A 16,108-nucleotide genomic window follows, 5' to 3' on the forward strand; every position below is an offset into this window, starting at 1 on the left:
TTATTTTTTATCTAAATACAATAATTTATGATTACCAAATTAACTGTCGTTGCAGAATAGATTGTATTCTATATAAAACTTTTTCCTGTTCATATATTTTTATTTATCAATTCTAAAGTCAGATATTAGCAGTTATAAAACTTTTACTTTAAATACGGAGCGCCATTATGATCTGAATGTTAAGATGTTTGAACTATTATACATATTCATTTAAATGAATTAATTTCAGAAATGGTAATTGCGTGCCAATATGGTTGTCGGACTTTCAACGTAATCAATCTGAAATATTAATAATAATCCCCCTAAATTTCCCAAATTTAATCTTAAAAAATTATAATAAACTCAAAACAATCAAACATCTTAACATTCAGACCGTAGCGTTTATATTTAAAGTAATGTATTTAAAACTTAAAATACGAAGCGCCTTACCGTTCCGATGTTAAGATGTTGAACTACTATATAATATACATTCATTTAAATTGAATTAATTTTTCAGAAATGTATTTAACGATCTTGTTTTCAATCTTATTGTATAAAACTTTTAGTTATGTGCAAAAGAATTCGTGATGCTCGAAGATAATTCAAGAACGTCCACATTATCAACTATTGGTATAAATTTACGATCATTAATATAAATTACATATATGTATATTTTTATTAAATTACTAATTTTTGTATCGAAGAAGATCATAGTAAAGAGAAGCAATCAACTAATTAATATAGCACAATTATATGTCAGTGTTTAAAAAGTGTTAATATAAATGTTCTTTTATATAAATATTTACTCATGTTATTTCATATTTTATGTTTATATATATAAATATTTACTCATGTTATTTCATATTTTATCTTATAACTTCCGGAATAATAACAGATCTTTTCTTTTTCATGATTGCGATTTAGTAGCTGTTACCAAATCCAGATAATGTCCACGATTTTGTGGTTCTGTTCCGTGCTATTAGATGAATGCGACAAAGGCGAACGTAATCAGACTTTGATTGTTTCGTCTTTGTCTAATCCAGAAAATAAGCACAGAACAGAACCACAAGATCGTGAATGTTATCTATGATATGGTAAAAGCTGAAATCGTGGTCATGACCGCTCTCAGGTTTCTCTCTGATAACAATACATAGCTCGAATCAATCGTTGAGTGGCGACACCGATCGATCTCGCATTCGCGTGCAGTACATCGGATCAGATATTACCAGCGCCGGTCGCCCAGTTCCATCCAGTTCGGTCGATCCACGTTGGCCGACCTACGTCTCGACCGTCTCGACTGGTCTCGGTCGCGTACCTGCTGATCGGCTGCGTCTCGCGACGTCGTGTTGTCGAGTTTATGCGGTTTATCGCGCACATCTCTACTTGTCCTCCCTTCCTCGTTCCTCCTCTATCTCCCGCTGTTTCCTTCTCTCTCGCTCCAATCCACTCTTCGCATTTCGTGGACGCTTTTCTGGATTCCCGCGGGTAGGGCGCGGACGCACGCGAGCACGAGCGCATACGGGTTGAAGCAAGAAGCGTGGCAAGGCGGTAAGGGCAGGGCGCGCGCCGAGGACAACGGAGTGGAGCGAGGGCAGCGCTAGGCGACCAGCCAAGATAAAGCGAGAGCTACGAAACTGAGTGGAGGCGCGCGAGAGGGCTGTGCTGAGGCGACGCGCGAGAATAGCCGACGCGGAGTAGCGTGACTTGAGAGCTCCGGAGTATATGCGGCATGGAGACCCTCGAATCGAGCCGCGTTTGCCGCCTCTGCGGCCAGCATTCGGGTATCTCGATCAACATCTTCGACGAGACCGAGAATCACATTCGCAAAATCAACGCTGTGCTGCCGATCATGGTACGTCATTATATGCTTTCTTTCCCTCTCTTTCTCTCTCTCGCTCGCTCGCTCTCTCGCTCTCATTCTCTCGCTCTCTCATTTTTCCTCTCTCCCTCGCGCTCTTTCCCGTTTAAGCACGAGCCTCACACACACACACACACACACATATTTGCTCCTTTCGCGCCCTCACTCCTTCTCCTTTTCCTTGTTTCTTTCTCTAGCGTTTGATCCCCTTTTACGACTTCCCTCTCCAACCGGAGGGTACGCGCCCGCGTGCCCTGCTCCTATATGCACTCTCATCGTCCTTGCGAAACGCACCCTTCTCTCTCCCTTCTATTTGTCACCTTGTTACGAAACGCGTGGTCCATTCTCTTTATCAGCCGCGTACGTGACTTTACGCGCGCTTTTTTCCGATCCTCCCCCTTCGCCTTTTCCCCTTTTCGACGCTCCAATTCTTATCCGTAACACCTGTTTCTACAACGAAAAGAAAAGAATTTCCTCGTCCGCATGTCGTGTTGGCAAAAGAGAATAGAATACCGCTATTTTCGTGAGGGAGGGGGGGAGAGAAGGGTCGGACGGGGGTACCCTTTGTGCGGGCGGAGTACACGTCATCGACCACGTGCGAGAAACATCGCGGTCCAGCGAGGACGAATTGTCAATCTCTTCTTCTTCTTTTTCTTTTTGCAAAATCATCTATTTGCAAAAAGTGAGGTTATTTTGCGCGCGAAATGAATGTCGAGAGCGCGGATTACATTGCGTAATTCAAAGCGCGAGAGAGGGAGAGGCTTGAAATGGATTTTACAAGTTTTCTCGCGATGTTCATCGCGGTTTTTTGGCGCAGATTTTCGCATCGATAATCTTTTGAATTATTCGACGTTTAGCTGCATTTTGAAATTTCTTGTCTTTCACACACACAACACTCAGCACTCTTCTATTTTTCTACCTTTTAATCGTGGATTCGGTTTTTTTTTCTCTTCTTTTTTGATGCGATAGAAATGAAAATATAAAAATCTTGCGAAAATCACAGAATATTTGAAATACGCGTAATTAATGCATTTATCATATTAATCTCTTGCGGGAATTTAATTCTGGATTAGTGATTGTAATTACTTAAACATTGAATAACTATGTTATTTTAAATACTCAATAAAGTTTTAATGCTCAAAATAAGTAATTAATCGCTACTTTTTAATATTAAATCGGATGTCTGTAAGAAATATATATGTATAAATATAAATAAATATATATTATCAGCGAATCTTTCGATAGAATATGATATGTTTAGATCATTTTAACATTTTTTTAAATTAATCCAAGGGAACTTTTTCTAGGAATTGCTAAATGACTTAATAATTTTGTAAGGAGTAAATCATACATTAATTGTAATAAATGTGTGAAAGTATAATAAGAATAATAAGAACAGTAATATTATAATTAATAGTCCTTAGTATCATAAATGTAAAGGCATGTATAAAAGAATATTTGTTTCATGTATAAAATCGTAAGAAATAACAATTTTTACAACCTGACAAATTATTAGTACTTATTAGTACATCATTTTTAAAATTCGTCTTTATTTAAACTCAGAATTAGTAAATCAATTTATTTTCAGTAAATCATTTATTTTAAATAACATTAAATTTAGATAATATTATTTCCTATATTAATCGAAGGACGATCTTGAGATATGATATTCTCCAACAATCAATTTATTAACGTAAATGATGCTATTATATACGTATATGATAATAAGGGATAAATTCGAAAGGACCTCGATAGGAAAATGCATTTTAATATTGTCATTTCGCTGAAATCCGCCGCATCTTGTGCTTTATATTTATAGTATTGTTATATTTTTTAATATTTAAAATGTTGCAAATTGAAAAGCAGGATAGATTCTAAAAATCTATTCTCCTATTAATTCGTAAACTACAAACTCTTCTAATTAAATTTGTGACTTTTTCCTAGTTATACACAACACGAAACTTCTGAAGTAATTAGCAAGGGTAACCGGTGGTTACGATAATGAACGGAAGTTTCCTTGTGTGGCATGTCACTCGTCATACGCACATCTACCTCGGGCAATGACGCACATTCGTTTATTTTTCTTTCTCCGTACGACAATTCAATGTCGCGGCTACTCGGTATTTTGCCTCCTATCAATAATTGCTTAACAATCGAAGCGTTCGGTGTAACAATAGTATACGTGATTTTCAAGATATTAATCACTTAATCAACTTAATGTAATCGTGGAACAGAATCCCCAAAAATCAATATGAAATCCTTATGTACAATCTTATAATTACATATACAATCAGAAATCATTGTATAATATTAAATAAAATCGTTTATTTTACCAAATAATCCCATACGTTAGTGAACAAAATTATTTGTAATCAAATGAAACTATACGAAATCAAATGAAATCATATAATCCGTGGGATAATATTTCAGCTAGTGGTTACCCCTTCGGTGATTTTTTTCTTTTCTTTATTTTTCAAGAATTTCGAAACGCGTAAGTCTTCAAAAATTTTAAATTTAAATTAAAGTTCTCCGATTAATTTCTTTATAAAAGATTGTAAAAGATCGAGTTGAACGAACGTAGCACCCCTGGAAGACATAATATTTCTAGAATATTCTATGAATATTAAAAAGGGTGAATGATATTCGTACAACGTTTTAGGAATATTGTATATTTATTATATGAATCGAACAACTTAATCAGGCTGTTGATCCTCCGAGAAACTTGCAACTCGCAGGTCCTTTTGATTCCGTGTTTTGCTATGCGTTCCTCAGGTGCACGAGATGGATTTACTGCCGAAGCAAATGTGCCACCGGTGCAGCTACAAGTTGGAGGAATTCCACAAGTTCTACGTGGACTGCCTGAAGACGGATGCGGCGCTCAAAAGTCAACTGTCGTGGATGCGGAAGGGTGGCGTTACGGAGAAAGTTGGCGTACCAATGGTGCATATCGAGAACATGAAGATCAAAGCGGAGCCGCTCGATTACGACGTGTATGAGCTGGAGCCGTTGGTGGAGAACATCGACTACATTAACTCGATGAACTCGGTCACGTTCCCGGCCGGCAGTATTCACAACGGGTTAACGTACACGACGTTCTCTCGATGTTGCTGCGATAAGAAAGATCAGAGCAGATCGAGAAGATCAACAGCGGAACTCTGTCAGAATTATCACGGACAAATAGATAGATGTGGTAAAATCACGAATGTTTCGCAGAAGAGGACTTTCGAGGACGCTGGACGATTAAAACCGATTAAGCGAAATCTCTTTACGCAGTCAGTATTTCCAGATTGCCCGCAGAATCGTCTGCAGCATGTCGAGAACACTATCGAAAATGTACGAGATCGTCTGGTCACAAATACGAGTACCAAAGATGAGCCATCGGACGTAGCCATTCCGGAAACGCGGAACTATTGTCACGGCGGACTCAGAACGCTTCCTAAGAATCAAGCGGTAGCCAGGAGCACAATAGTGCGAAACCTGAGACCCAGGAAGAATCTGAATTACGCGCAGAGTAAGGGCAAAATATCGAGCGTTAATCCGAAACCATCTACGTTGACCAAATCAAATGTTTCTGAGCCTACATCCTCTTCGAACTTTAAGCTGATGCGGCAGATCAAGGTTGAGTTGATAGACGAGTTCGAAGGACGCAACTTAAGACCGAGGAGGAATGTTGTGGATTATCAGGAGCCAAAGATGAAGAAGGTTTCGGAGTCTCGCACAAAGAAACGCAAATTGGACGAGAAAAGCTCAAAAAACGGCAGGACGTTGAACGTTCTGGATTTCAAGATAAAGCAAGAGGCTCAAGACGATTTGGAGAATACGATGCTCAGTGAAACAACCAATGCGACGTCACAATTACCAAGCAAATTTGTCACTTTACCCGCGAAGATTCAAGCAATGACGAGTGACAATGGCATCAGTCTGCGAGATGATTATCTCAAATCGCGATTTCAGGGTCAATTTCAGTTGACTGAACGAAATTCACTTTCCAACATCATGAGGAATAAGCTAGCGAAGACAAAGAAGACGTATCAGTTTCCCAGGGCAAACTGTTCGCCAAAGTACCTGAGAAGTCAAGATGTTTATCTGAGAAACGGTAAATCAAGGAATAACACGGAGTGGTCAGTGAAGAAACTGCAGACGAGAAAGTTGATAAATACGATCAACAAGAATGCGAAAAAATCACCAATGTTGAAGTTATCCGAAAATATCAAGCATTATTGCGAATCATGCAACGTCAAATTTATAAACAAAGAATTATTCAGATTGCATGCGTGTTACTACGATTGATCTTTCGCGACAAGCACGAAATCAACGAGCTGTCTGAGAGTCGTTCGAAGGATTAAGATGCCTTCTAGATATCTCTGCTAACGTTTAAAAAAAATTATGACACTTCGCGATGAAGTGTAAAAGATGCATAAATGATTAGAAGAAATCTTCGCGATTGTATGATAATGTATCTATATACATGTACGTATATTTCAATTTGCTTCTAATTTTTTTCTTTTATATATTTCGCTATAAAACGTGCCTATCCCTAAAAAATTTGACCAAGTTTTTTGCAATATTGACACTAGTTATCTGATTATTGACTCTCTTTCTTTTTCTTGATGGGATAGATTATTCTGTTAAAATTATCAAATGCAAGAGTAAATACAAAAAATTCTGTATGGTAATGTACATAATGTACTTTATTTAAATTTAATATTACACATTATGTCTTTATTGTATCATTTATTGCATAAGCGATATGAATATATAATATGTATTATATATTATATATATATATATATATATATATACACACACACATACATTATATATATTATTATTAGATCTTCTTTATTGACTTAAGTTATATTAAGTAATTATAACAATTGTTACGCTTAAGACTTTAAGTAGAAATTCACAAGTCGCCTTCAAAGAAACAATTGTACGAATATAGAGATAGAGTAGAGATATATTTTATGAGAGACAAGAGAGATATATATACTAGCTATATGTCGATATTCTCGATGAATCCATGTGATATATGTATGAAAATAATGACCGATCTTTTGGAGACTCCATATTATGTAAGTCAACGGATGTAATAATCGAAAATTCATCTTTCTACCGTTACATCGGAATTTTATATATTAATATTTACAATCTCCTACTTATCTATCGTGTTTTGACGATTGTTCCAAATTACATTACGCTGCGTAAAAAAAAGACTTATAGACATATATGTTTACTATACTGGCGGTACACATTCAAATAATTTGTATCCGATTTGTATATTAATCTGTATTGGACATACGCAGTGAACGGATTTATTAAATAATTAATTACAAATTTTTTTTTCTAGCATTGTTATCACTGTCATCATTGACAATTAAATTGAATAATATGTTATATTAAATCTTATTCATGATATTAACTGCATAAGTTTATGCAGTCCTTTATTGTTGCAAAGTGTCTCTGAATTATCTATCCGTCGATACACAAATAAAGAAATAGTTACTGTTAATGGGTAGACATCTTTCTCATATCATTTAACAAATTAATAAATGTTATATATAATTATATATATGTATATACATGTAAATTACGCAATGATGAGATCACCATCCTGTTCCCGTCGTTTTTCTCTTCTTAAAAACTCTACATGTAATATACAATATTAAATAATAGAAACAGTGTTATATAAAATGGACTCGGCAAATTAAACAGTAATAAAATGTTTAAAAAAAAAACTCTAATTACGTCTCGTAACAATATTGCGACTTTATAATTTTTACTCTCTAAAGAAATAAAATATTTTATAATATAACACGTGATATATAATCCTTTTTTTTTAAAGATCGGTAGGTATGTAAAAGAGAATTTTCCCCCTCCTTTCACCCCTTCGTTGTGTCGGTCGCTGTGCGATCGTAGCGTTGTGGCAACCGAACGAATTACGGGTAACAAACAAACAAAAAGTATGGCAGGTGTCAAGTTCGTGAGGAATGACCGGTTCTACACGGCGGATTGACTTGATCTAATTACAGCCGACGGAAGGCGAGATGTCTTCAGACGCTAGGAAATCGCCGCGAATCGAAGATGTGAGTTTCGCGCGCTGTTATTCACCCGCGATTCGCCCGCTTAACCTAAACGCGTCTCCGAATTGTTGATCGTTCTACGAGATTTTCAAACGTATAATTTATTCTTTCGATAAATGAAACAAATGAGAGTTTTGTGTATCGAATCTGCTTGTTTTAGTTAATTTCCACGGAGGATGACACTTTGGGATCCTCTATAAGTCTAAGTGTCGGAGAAAACTCAGTTCGCATTAAAGAGAAATCTAAAACTACTAAGGAAGTCGAACAATTGTCGGCTGATAAAAAAGACGCGCCGGATAAGTGGTGGTTGAAGAGACCTGAGACACGTTTAGATGTTCTGAGTGCTAAGAATGCAGATGCAAAGTCAAAGCAGTCTCCTACTCCTTTGTCGGATGTCAGTTCCTCTATGAAAGAATTTCTTGAGAAAGAGAGGATGTGTAAGGTAACTGTTCAAAACAAGTAATATTGATGCCATAACAAAACCTTTTCTTTAAGATATTTTTAATTGCGTTTGTTCTCTATTATTGTGTATTGGTTCAAATCATTTTTATTAACTTTATTTAATTTTTTAGACAACATCCAAAAGCGAAGGAGAAACGAAAGATAAGGATGACACATTATGCGATATACTCGCATCTGCGGCTTTTGATAAATATCCATCAGATTTTGAAAGTAAGTTTCTCTGTAAAGCCAGAGCTTTCTACATTAATTTTGTGTTTGATTAATTTGTTTTGTCTCGTAGATGCTACTGATGAAGATATCGGTAGTTTACTGGAGGAAATGAGCAAGATTGCGGGAGCATTAAGTCCAAATTCATGTCCTGAACGTACAAAGTCTGGCGGTTCTAATAAGAATCCCACGGAAGAAAAGTCTGTGGAGGAATTATTAGAAGAAGCTGAGGAGCTAGTCAGAAAAAATTGTAACACTCTGTCGAAAAGTATATCGAAATCTGATACTCTAGTACCAGAAAATCAAGACGGAAGTTTAAGCAGAGTGAGACAATTAGAAGCTGACATTTTTCAATTAATAGAGGAAGAAGTGCATAAAGAATCGGAAAAAATAAAAAGGAGTCCAAAAAACGAGAGAAAACGGGAGAACAGTCCCGGATTCGAGATTGTTTATGAAAGTCTGAATAATTTGAAGCCACCGAAAACGCTGGAACTTCAAAGAAAAAAGTTTGAGGAACAGAAAGTCGAAATATCAAGCAGTTCTGATTTGGACGACCCGATTGAGAGGCATTCCAAGTCCGAGGAACTGAAGAGCGCGAAGAAAATTGAAATGGAGAAGGAGAATCTGCAGAAAGAGATCACGGACGTGGACAAGGATTTTTTTGAGGATTTGTTGAGAAGGTCAAAAGAGAAGGCGGAGGGCGGAATGTCCGCCAGTTCCAGTTTCGGACAGGAAGATTTCTCGCATTTCTTGAAGCTGCTTCAAGGACAAAATACAGACAAAGAGCTGGAATCAAAAGAGTCTAATGCGATGTACGATCTCTTTTTAAAATCTACTAATGGCGAAGTAGTATCAACTAAGGAAAATCAATTAGCTAGTGGTAAGACCCCAGAATTTCCAGAAAAGGAATTTTCCGAAATATTAGAAAAGGAATTACCGGCCATTAATGATGCAAACATGGATCATGAAATTAATGAGAGCGATTCTAGCGTGAGCGAAGAACGGCATAAAGGGATACGGAATTCTTTGTCAAGTGAAAAAGCATTTTTAAAGCAGTCTAACAATGAATCTATGAAGACTGCATCGAAAGTTATAGAGAAAGAAAGCAAAAATGCGACAGAAACCAGTAAAAAGACAATTAATTCTGAAAATGAATTATTTACTGTAGGATTGACGCCGAGATTGGAATTATTTGCGGATGCAATACCCAAACTTATGGCTGAAAAGATGAGTGAAAGTACCGTGAAGGAGAACACAGAGAAAGCAGAGAAAGCAAATTTGGCGAACAAAGAATCTGCTTGTTCAGAAATGAAAATTGATACGAAAGCGGAAGATTCAGCCGTCAACGTATCGAAGACTTCCAAGCTGCATTATCAAGAAGTACCTGACCATGGCGTTTCGAGTAAAGCAATAGATGTACCTAAAACCGACCGTGTTGTTAGTGCACCAAGCAATAAGCAATCGAAAAAAGAGATAAGATTTTGCAAGTCTAAAAGCTATGATCTCTTATGCCAGCCTCCCTTAAAATCGTCGCTCGAAAATATCAGGATTAACAAAGCACTGGATGTGTCTAAGAAACCTGTAAACGCAGTTTCCAAAAAGTCATCGGCAAAACCGAAAGTGCAATCCCGATCAATTTCCAAAGTCGCGCCGAAATCTAATTTATCCTCAAGATCAAAACTGGATTCCGTTAAAGTTGGATCCACATCCAGTTTAACAGCTGCGTGCAAAGGATCCCAAATGAAATCGCCCGATAGTTACAGAAAAAATTTTATGGCTGCCGGAGATTCAAAACAGATTTTAATAAAACGTGATTGGGAGATGTTGTGTCGTGAGGAGAGACACAAGAACGCACTGTTGAAACAACAATTGGAGACCGAGGCAAAGCTGTACAAGAATCAAATTGAGGATATGCGTACGTCTTTCGAGGGAGAATTGTTTGCTTTAAAGAAGCAGAATATAATTTTGAAGGCAAGAGTTGACGAACTCTCTCTGAGCGAAAGGCGCGCAGAAATTCCTGTCAAGAACGACACGAAGATTACTCTTTTAGAACAGGAACTGGAAAAGCAGGAAAGCTTGATCCGTGCTTATGAAACCGAGAACAAGAAACTGATGCAAGATACGAAACGCATGCAAGAGGAATTGAAAAATTTGCAGTCTAAACAGAAGAGCACGGTATCGCAAACAAACGATGCGCAACAGCTTGCTGATCGGGTGAAGGATCTCCAGGAGGAGATGTTGAAGTTGAACCTTGAGGTATCCGAGCTGAAGGAAAAGAATGCCGATTTCTTGCTAAAGAATGACGATCTAATTCAACAGAACAGTTTGCTCACGGACGAATTGGATATGTTTAAGGAGCAGCTGAAAGCGAAAAATAACTTTATTACGGATCGGTTGCAAGTGATGACTACCACAGAGTTAGAACTTAAAAAACAAATAGAGGATCTAACTATCAAATTGAGTTCTAAGTCGGAGCAGTTGCGTGTGACTAAACAGGAGCTAGAGAAATTTCAGCAGGATGTACTGCCCTTGGAAAAGGAACTACTGGGGCTCAGAGTTAGAGAAGAGAATATTCAAGAGAAATTACGGATAAGCAAAAGTCATGTCGAGCGTGAGAAGCAGCTGACTCAGAGACTCAAAGATCAGGTTATTCTGGACAACAAGAAAATCATGGACCTGAACAGACAAGTGCGCGAATTGGAGCGTATACTCAAGAGGAAGAATCCTGACTCGGTTTCGGCTCTTATACTGACCGCTAATTCGGAACAGGAGAAGATCGGTTCCGAGAAGGTAAAGCTTCTAGAGGAGAGAATAGCAAGTCTTGAAAACGAGATTAAAAACAAAGAGGATATCGCGCAGCAAAATCTGGTTGACTTGCAGATAAAGTTCTCTGGTATGAAAGAGAAATATGCAGAACAGGTAATGGAGTTAGAGGCAAAATTGTTGGAAGCAACCGTGAAAGAACACAAGTTATACAATGACATGTTCACGCAAACGACGATGAAGTACGTCGAGAACAAGAGCATAGAGAATAACAAGAAAGATGACAAAGTTTCCACTGTGGAAGATAAGAAGGATCAGAAAACGATGAAGGCTGGACCGAAATCTCAAAATCCTAAGGAAGACGCGCATCTCATTGCAACTATAAGAGGCCTGAAGCTGGAGATTGTGAACAAAGACAAAGCGGTCTCGAAGATAACCAAGGAATATCAGGAGCTTCAGAAGACGAATCGGCGATTGCAGAAGGAGCGGGAGAAATTGTTAAACGATCGTAGGAGCTTCAGGAGTATGGATTTCGATAAAGCGTTCCGAGGAATGAAGAACGGCGAAGGAAATGATCAGAATTCGAATGTTTATCAGAACGGGCACGTTTCTGAGAGGTTGTCGTCGTCGACGCCAAAGTTGTACGATCCAATGCAGTACACGGAGAACGGCAAGAACGGGGTTATCAAGAAATTGACAAACGAAAACGATATTTTGAAGGAGGAACTGAGCAAAATAAACAAGGACTTCATGGCGCTGAAGAGCAAGAGGCTGCATGATTTAAATCTCTTGCAGGAGGAACATGAGCGAGAGATGGCCACTCTTGTAAAAGAGTACAGCGTTAAGATCGGTGATTCTAAAGCGGTAAAGTTGCAGGTTTGTAACGCTTGGCGACCACTTGGCCTTGTTCCTTATTTTATTTATTGCACCAAGAAACCTAGTAGTTTTTAATAATATATCTCTACTTTGCTTATTTGAGTAGAACAAGCCTCTGCTTCGCTTATGTCTCAACATATATCTACCATGGCTAGGAATTTTTACTATTATACAATTTTTATTATTAATAGGGTCAGATTAATACTCAGGGAGCAATTATATCGAATTTAAAAGAACAGGTCGAAAAGTTCAGAGACTACAAAGAACAGGTGATTATGTTGAAGGCTGAAAGAGAGCATTTGGAGAATAAAGTGAAGACGCTGACCGAGAAAGTCAAATACTTATCAACGCCGGTATGTGAAAAACAGTCGATTAAGGCGATTTCTTTAAGATGGCCATGACTGATGATATTTCTGTTTCAGGGAACAGAACAGTTGCAATTATTGCAGGACAAGATCACAATCCTCCAGCAACGGCATGAAAGCAGAGAGATGACCTTGCAAACGTTAATTCGCAATTTACTGAGGAATCGAACGCAATGTAAAGACTGTAAAAACGAGAAGGGTAAAAATCGACAGCTCTGCTTCTTTCGGCAGGAGATCGATCATATCTTAGGAATGCTACAAGAGATCACTAACGTCCATTGATCTCACTGAATCGAGAAATCGTCTTTAAATAGTCACACAACGCATTTGATGGTTATCGATTTATCATCGAATATTGTGATAATTTTTACAAGAATAAGATTCGCGATATAGCTTAAATAATTCGAAAGAGGCATTAAATACTTTAGATATCGAAACATACGTACATAAACGCGTTCGCTCGCGACATTCAGCCAAAACATTTAGTCGATACTCGAATCGACTCTTCCATAACTGATGAGAACTACGCGCAATCTTCTTTCTTGCGTCCATGATACCGTTCTTTCTGTGAAGTCGTCCATCAGTACAGAATTCGCGAAGGATTCGGTAGATTCGGATTACTGCCAAAGAGAAAAACGCTACTGCGTAACATTACCATTAATATCTATAATAACGAACGAACATATGATTGAATTACCAACTTTTCCGATCTCTTTCCGTCGCCAATTTTCTTGCCACTTGCGCGCAATGTCTCGGAACACTGCCCGCTATTAGTATAATCTACTTTATTGAATCAAAATAATTTTTAGACTGTCATATATATTTTTAAGAATAGATTTTTTTATTTATTTATTTTTATTTATTGACTATTGAATAAAAAAAGACATGGCTGCTTGCAACGTTCCTCCAAATTGATGTTGCTACAGCTTTTGTTTTCTTATAATAAATTGTATAGCATGACAATTGGACGGAAAAAGATAAAATAGATATATAAAAATATCTTTGTAAGAATTTCTTCCAAAGTTAAATAATATCTAGTTTTTTACAGATAATTTTTTCGAAACTTTGCTGTATATATAGGCGTTATAAGAGATAAATCGCTATATTTATTTCGGATAATACTCTATGTTGGTTTATTCGCGATCATCGAAGTCGAATCGTCCGACTATATCATGTATATCGTAAGTAAGTCTTAGTTTATTACTGTTGCCAAGCCTAGTTGATAATTCATGAAATTTAGCCTTGTTTGTATGCGTATAGACGCAAGCACACCGCACAAATCGATGTGATCGAGACCAAAGGAGATGAGCAACAAAGAATATGCTTATCTTTCGTATTTTCAACACAAAATGCAAACAATTATCTCTTATCAATTGTCTCTTAGAGACAATTATCTTCTTGAGACTCGGTTACATCGAAGTATACATAATCACACTCTTTTTCTAAATAGATTTAAGCTTGTCACATGTAATGTACAAAATTCAAAATTATAACTTTAATAAATTTAATCTTTTCGCCGAAGGTTCAATATTTTCCTTGGCGGTAATATAACGCAAGTTAAACAATTGCTTTAATTAATATATTTCTGTATTTATTAAGTAAATTAAAATTTGAAAACACACACACACACACACACACACACACACACATATATATATATACATATATATGTGTGTGTAATTTTTTTAAATAGTAAAAAATATTGAAAGGTTTTTCGGAAAATTATTTCAAGGTATTTAACTACGACTGCAACTATTTTATTTTCGCACAAAATATATCTTCTTAGATATACACATTTCTACAGGACATATATGAGCTGTACATTAATCTACATTAATCTACATTTTGATTATTTTTGGATACATTACACATATTGCAAAGAAATATCTTAATTCATAAAATAATAAAATCGATAGAAGCAAAGGTCCAGAGGATAGCGATTTTCATTGCCGTTGTTCACAGTAGCCGATTACATTTTATTTTACCAAATTATGAAGCGCTGGGCATGCTGGATTATGTTGCTGCTGTAAAAATATTACAACATATGTTAAGAATTCTATTTTATTCATGTTATTTTTAAAATTACTTTTTTTAGTACTGATAATCTATTTTGAGAATTATAATTTTTTATAGCCTATGCTAAATTGTAAGAAAATTGTAACACTTATTTATAGTTTGCGCTCTAAGGAATTCCAGTAATTTTAATAGCTTACCCAAGGGAAGATTTTTTTCCATTATAGAGGGAAAATCCATAAACAGTACATAATGCCACGATGAAAGCTTGCCTTATGAGATCGTAAGCCATAGGATATTTGAAAAATTCGTAGCCCTTCATTGAGTTAGGAACGATTTTTGCTCTGACTTTCACATTTCTTTCAATGCGTGCGTCCTCCAAGTTTCGTTCCCATTTTGCAAATAACCGTTCATTATCCACGGTTCTAGTAAATGCCCTCTCAGCAGACAATCTTCGTTGTTCGCGATTTTGTTCAGGTACACGGGTGACTCGGCGAAGGGAAGAGAGTCGCGATGAGTCCTTGATGTTCCTCGCTGATCTCTGACGCAAGTGTCTGATGGACTCTCTTTCACGAAACTCAACGGGTCGATTCGCGACTGATTGAACCATTCGACGCTCTGCGAAACGTCTGATTTCTCGTCGCGTTTCTGATGAACGTAGTGCCTGATTCTCAAGAGATGCTGTTTTAGAATTTGTTTTGCGCTCCATTGGAAGCATCGAATTTCGCAATTCGGAGTTCCGTTCCACGCGCCGATCCTGCATCCTTGATTTTTCACTCGATCTTGAATTGTCGTCGGTCCTTCGTTCTGAAGACCTTCGAGAATCGAGAGTAGATCGCTTTTCCAGGATCCTTCCGCGAGAAACTCGCGATTCCAGGCTTCGTTCCGAACGTCGATCTGCTAGCCTAGATCCTTCGCGTGATTTCAAATTGTCGATCCTTCGTTCTAAAGATCTTCGAGAGTCAAAAGTAGATCGCTTTTCTAGAATTCTTCCGCGAGAAACTCGTGCTTCTGGACTCTGTTCTGAACGTCGATCTGTTAGTCTAAATTCTTCGCGCGATTTAGAATTGTCGATCCTTCGTTCCGAAGATCTTCGAGAATTAAGAATAGATCGCTTTTCTAGGATTCTTCCGCGAGAAACTCGTGTTTCCAGGCTTCGTTCCGAACGGTCTGCTAATCTGGACCCTTCACGCGATTTCAAGCTGTCGTCGATTCTTCGTTCCGACGATCTTCGCGAATCGAGACGTGCTGAATCCAGAGTGATTCGTCGCTCCAAAACTCGCCTTTCCGGAACTCTTCTTTCGGACACACGTCGTTCAGCCTCGCGTGATCTCTGAGGAACGATCCTTTGTTCTTCGCGCGATCGGTACAAACGATTCGTCCTTTCTCGCTGTTCCTGAGTTGAACCCTCACGTCGTTCTGTTGTCGCAGCATCGCGCGATCTATGATAGTAATCTCTGATCCTCGCGATTTCCCGACGATCTACCGAATTACGATCGACT

At 37.6% G+C, this 16,108-nt stretch overlaps 3 protein-coding genes across 5 annotated transcripts in view; 2 read left to right on the plus strand and 1 right to left on the minus strand.

Moving 5' to 3' along the window:
- The first annotated feature begins 1,120 nt into the window (after nucleotides 1-1,120).
- Nucleotides 1,121-6,479, plus strand: LOC108753566. The gene is made up of 2 exons (XM_018495248.1): nucleotides 1,121-1,831; nucleotides 4,610-6,479. Exons 1-2 carry the CDS (start codon nucleotides 1,709-1,711, stop codon nucleotides 6,125-6,127), a joined length of 1,641 nt encoding a protein of 546 aa, XP_018350750.1. The 5' UTR covers nucleotides 1,121-1,708; the 3' UTR covers nucleotides 6,128-6,479.
- A 1,314-nt stretch (nucleotides 6,480-7,793) lies between these two features.
- Nucleotides 7,794-13,353, plus strand: LOC108753563 (centrosomal protein of 162 kDa). 2 transcript variants are annotated; one of them, XM_018495242.1, is made up of 6 exons: nucleotides 7,794-7,923; nucleotides 8,081-8,362; nucleotides 8,493-8,592; nucleotides 8,663-12,228; nucleotides 12,420-12,581; nucleotides 12,651-13,353. In XM_018495242.1, the coding sequence occupies exons 1-6, from the start codon at nucleotides 7,885-7,887 to the stop codon at nucleotides 12,873-12,875; spliced, it is 4,374 nt and encodes a 1,457-aa protein (XP_018350744.1). In that variant the 5' UTR covers nucleotides 7,794-7,884; the 3' UTR covers nucleotides 12,876-13,353. The 2 variants fall into 2 exon arrangements, with proteins under 2 accessions (XP_018350744.1, XP_018350745.1); XM_018495243.1 differs by having other exon boundaries at nucleotides 8,663-12,216.
- A 1,012-nt stretch (nucleotides 13,354-14,365) lies between these two features.
- The window catches only part of LOC108753564 (trichohyalin-like), a 4,061-nt gene continuing 2,318 nt past the window's right edge, over nucleotides 14,366-16,108 (minus strand). Inside the window, exons 4-5 of one of the 2 annotated variants that reach the window (XM_018495244.1) lie at nucleotides 14,807-16,061; nucleotides 14,366-14,617 (exon numbers count right to left, since the gene is read on the minus strand). In XM_018495244.1, coding sequence (XP_018350746.1) covers nucleotides 14,575-14,617; nucleotides 14,807-16,061 — 1,298 coding nt within the window. In that variant the 3' untranslated portion in view covers nucleotides 14,366-14,574. The remainder of the gene's footprint in view (nucleotides 14,618-14,806; nucleotides 16,062-16,108) is intronic. The other variant, XM_018495245.1, reaches the window with a different exon arrangement.

The sequence above is a fragment of the Trachymyrmex septentrionalis genome, unplaced genomic scaffold, assembly GCF_001594115.1.
Source record: "Trachymyrmex septentrionalis isolate Tsep2-gDNA-1 unplaced genomic scaffold, Tsep1.0 scaffold7, whole genome shotgun sequence".
Classification (NCBI taxonomy): Eukaryota; Metazoa; Arthropoda; class Insecta; order Hymenoptera; family Formicidae; genus Trachymyrmex; species Trachymyrmex septentrionalis.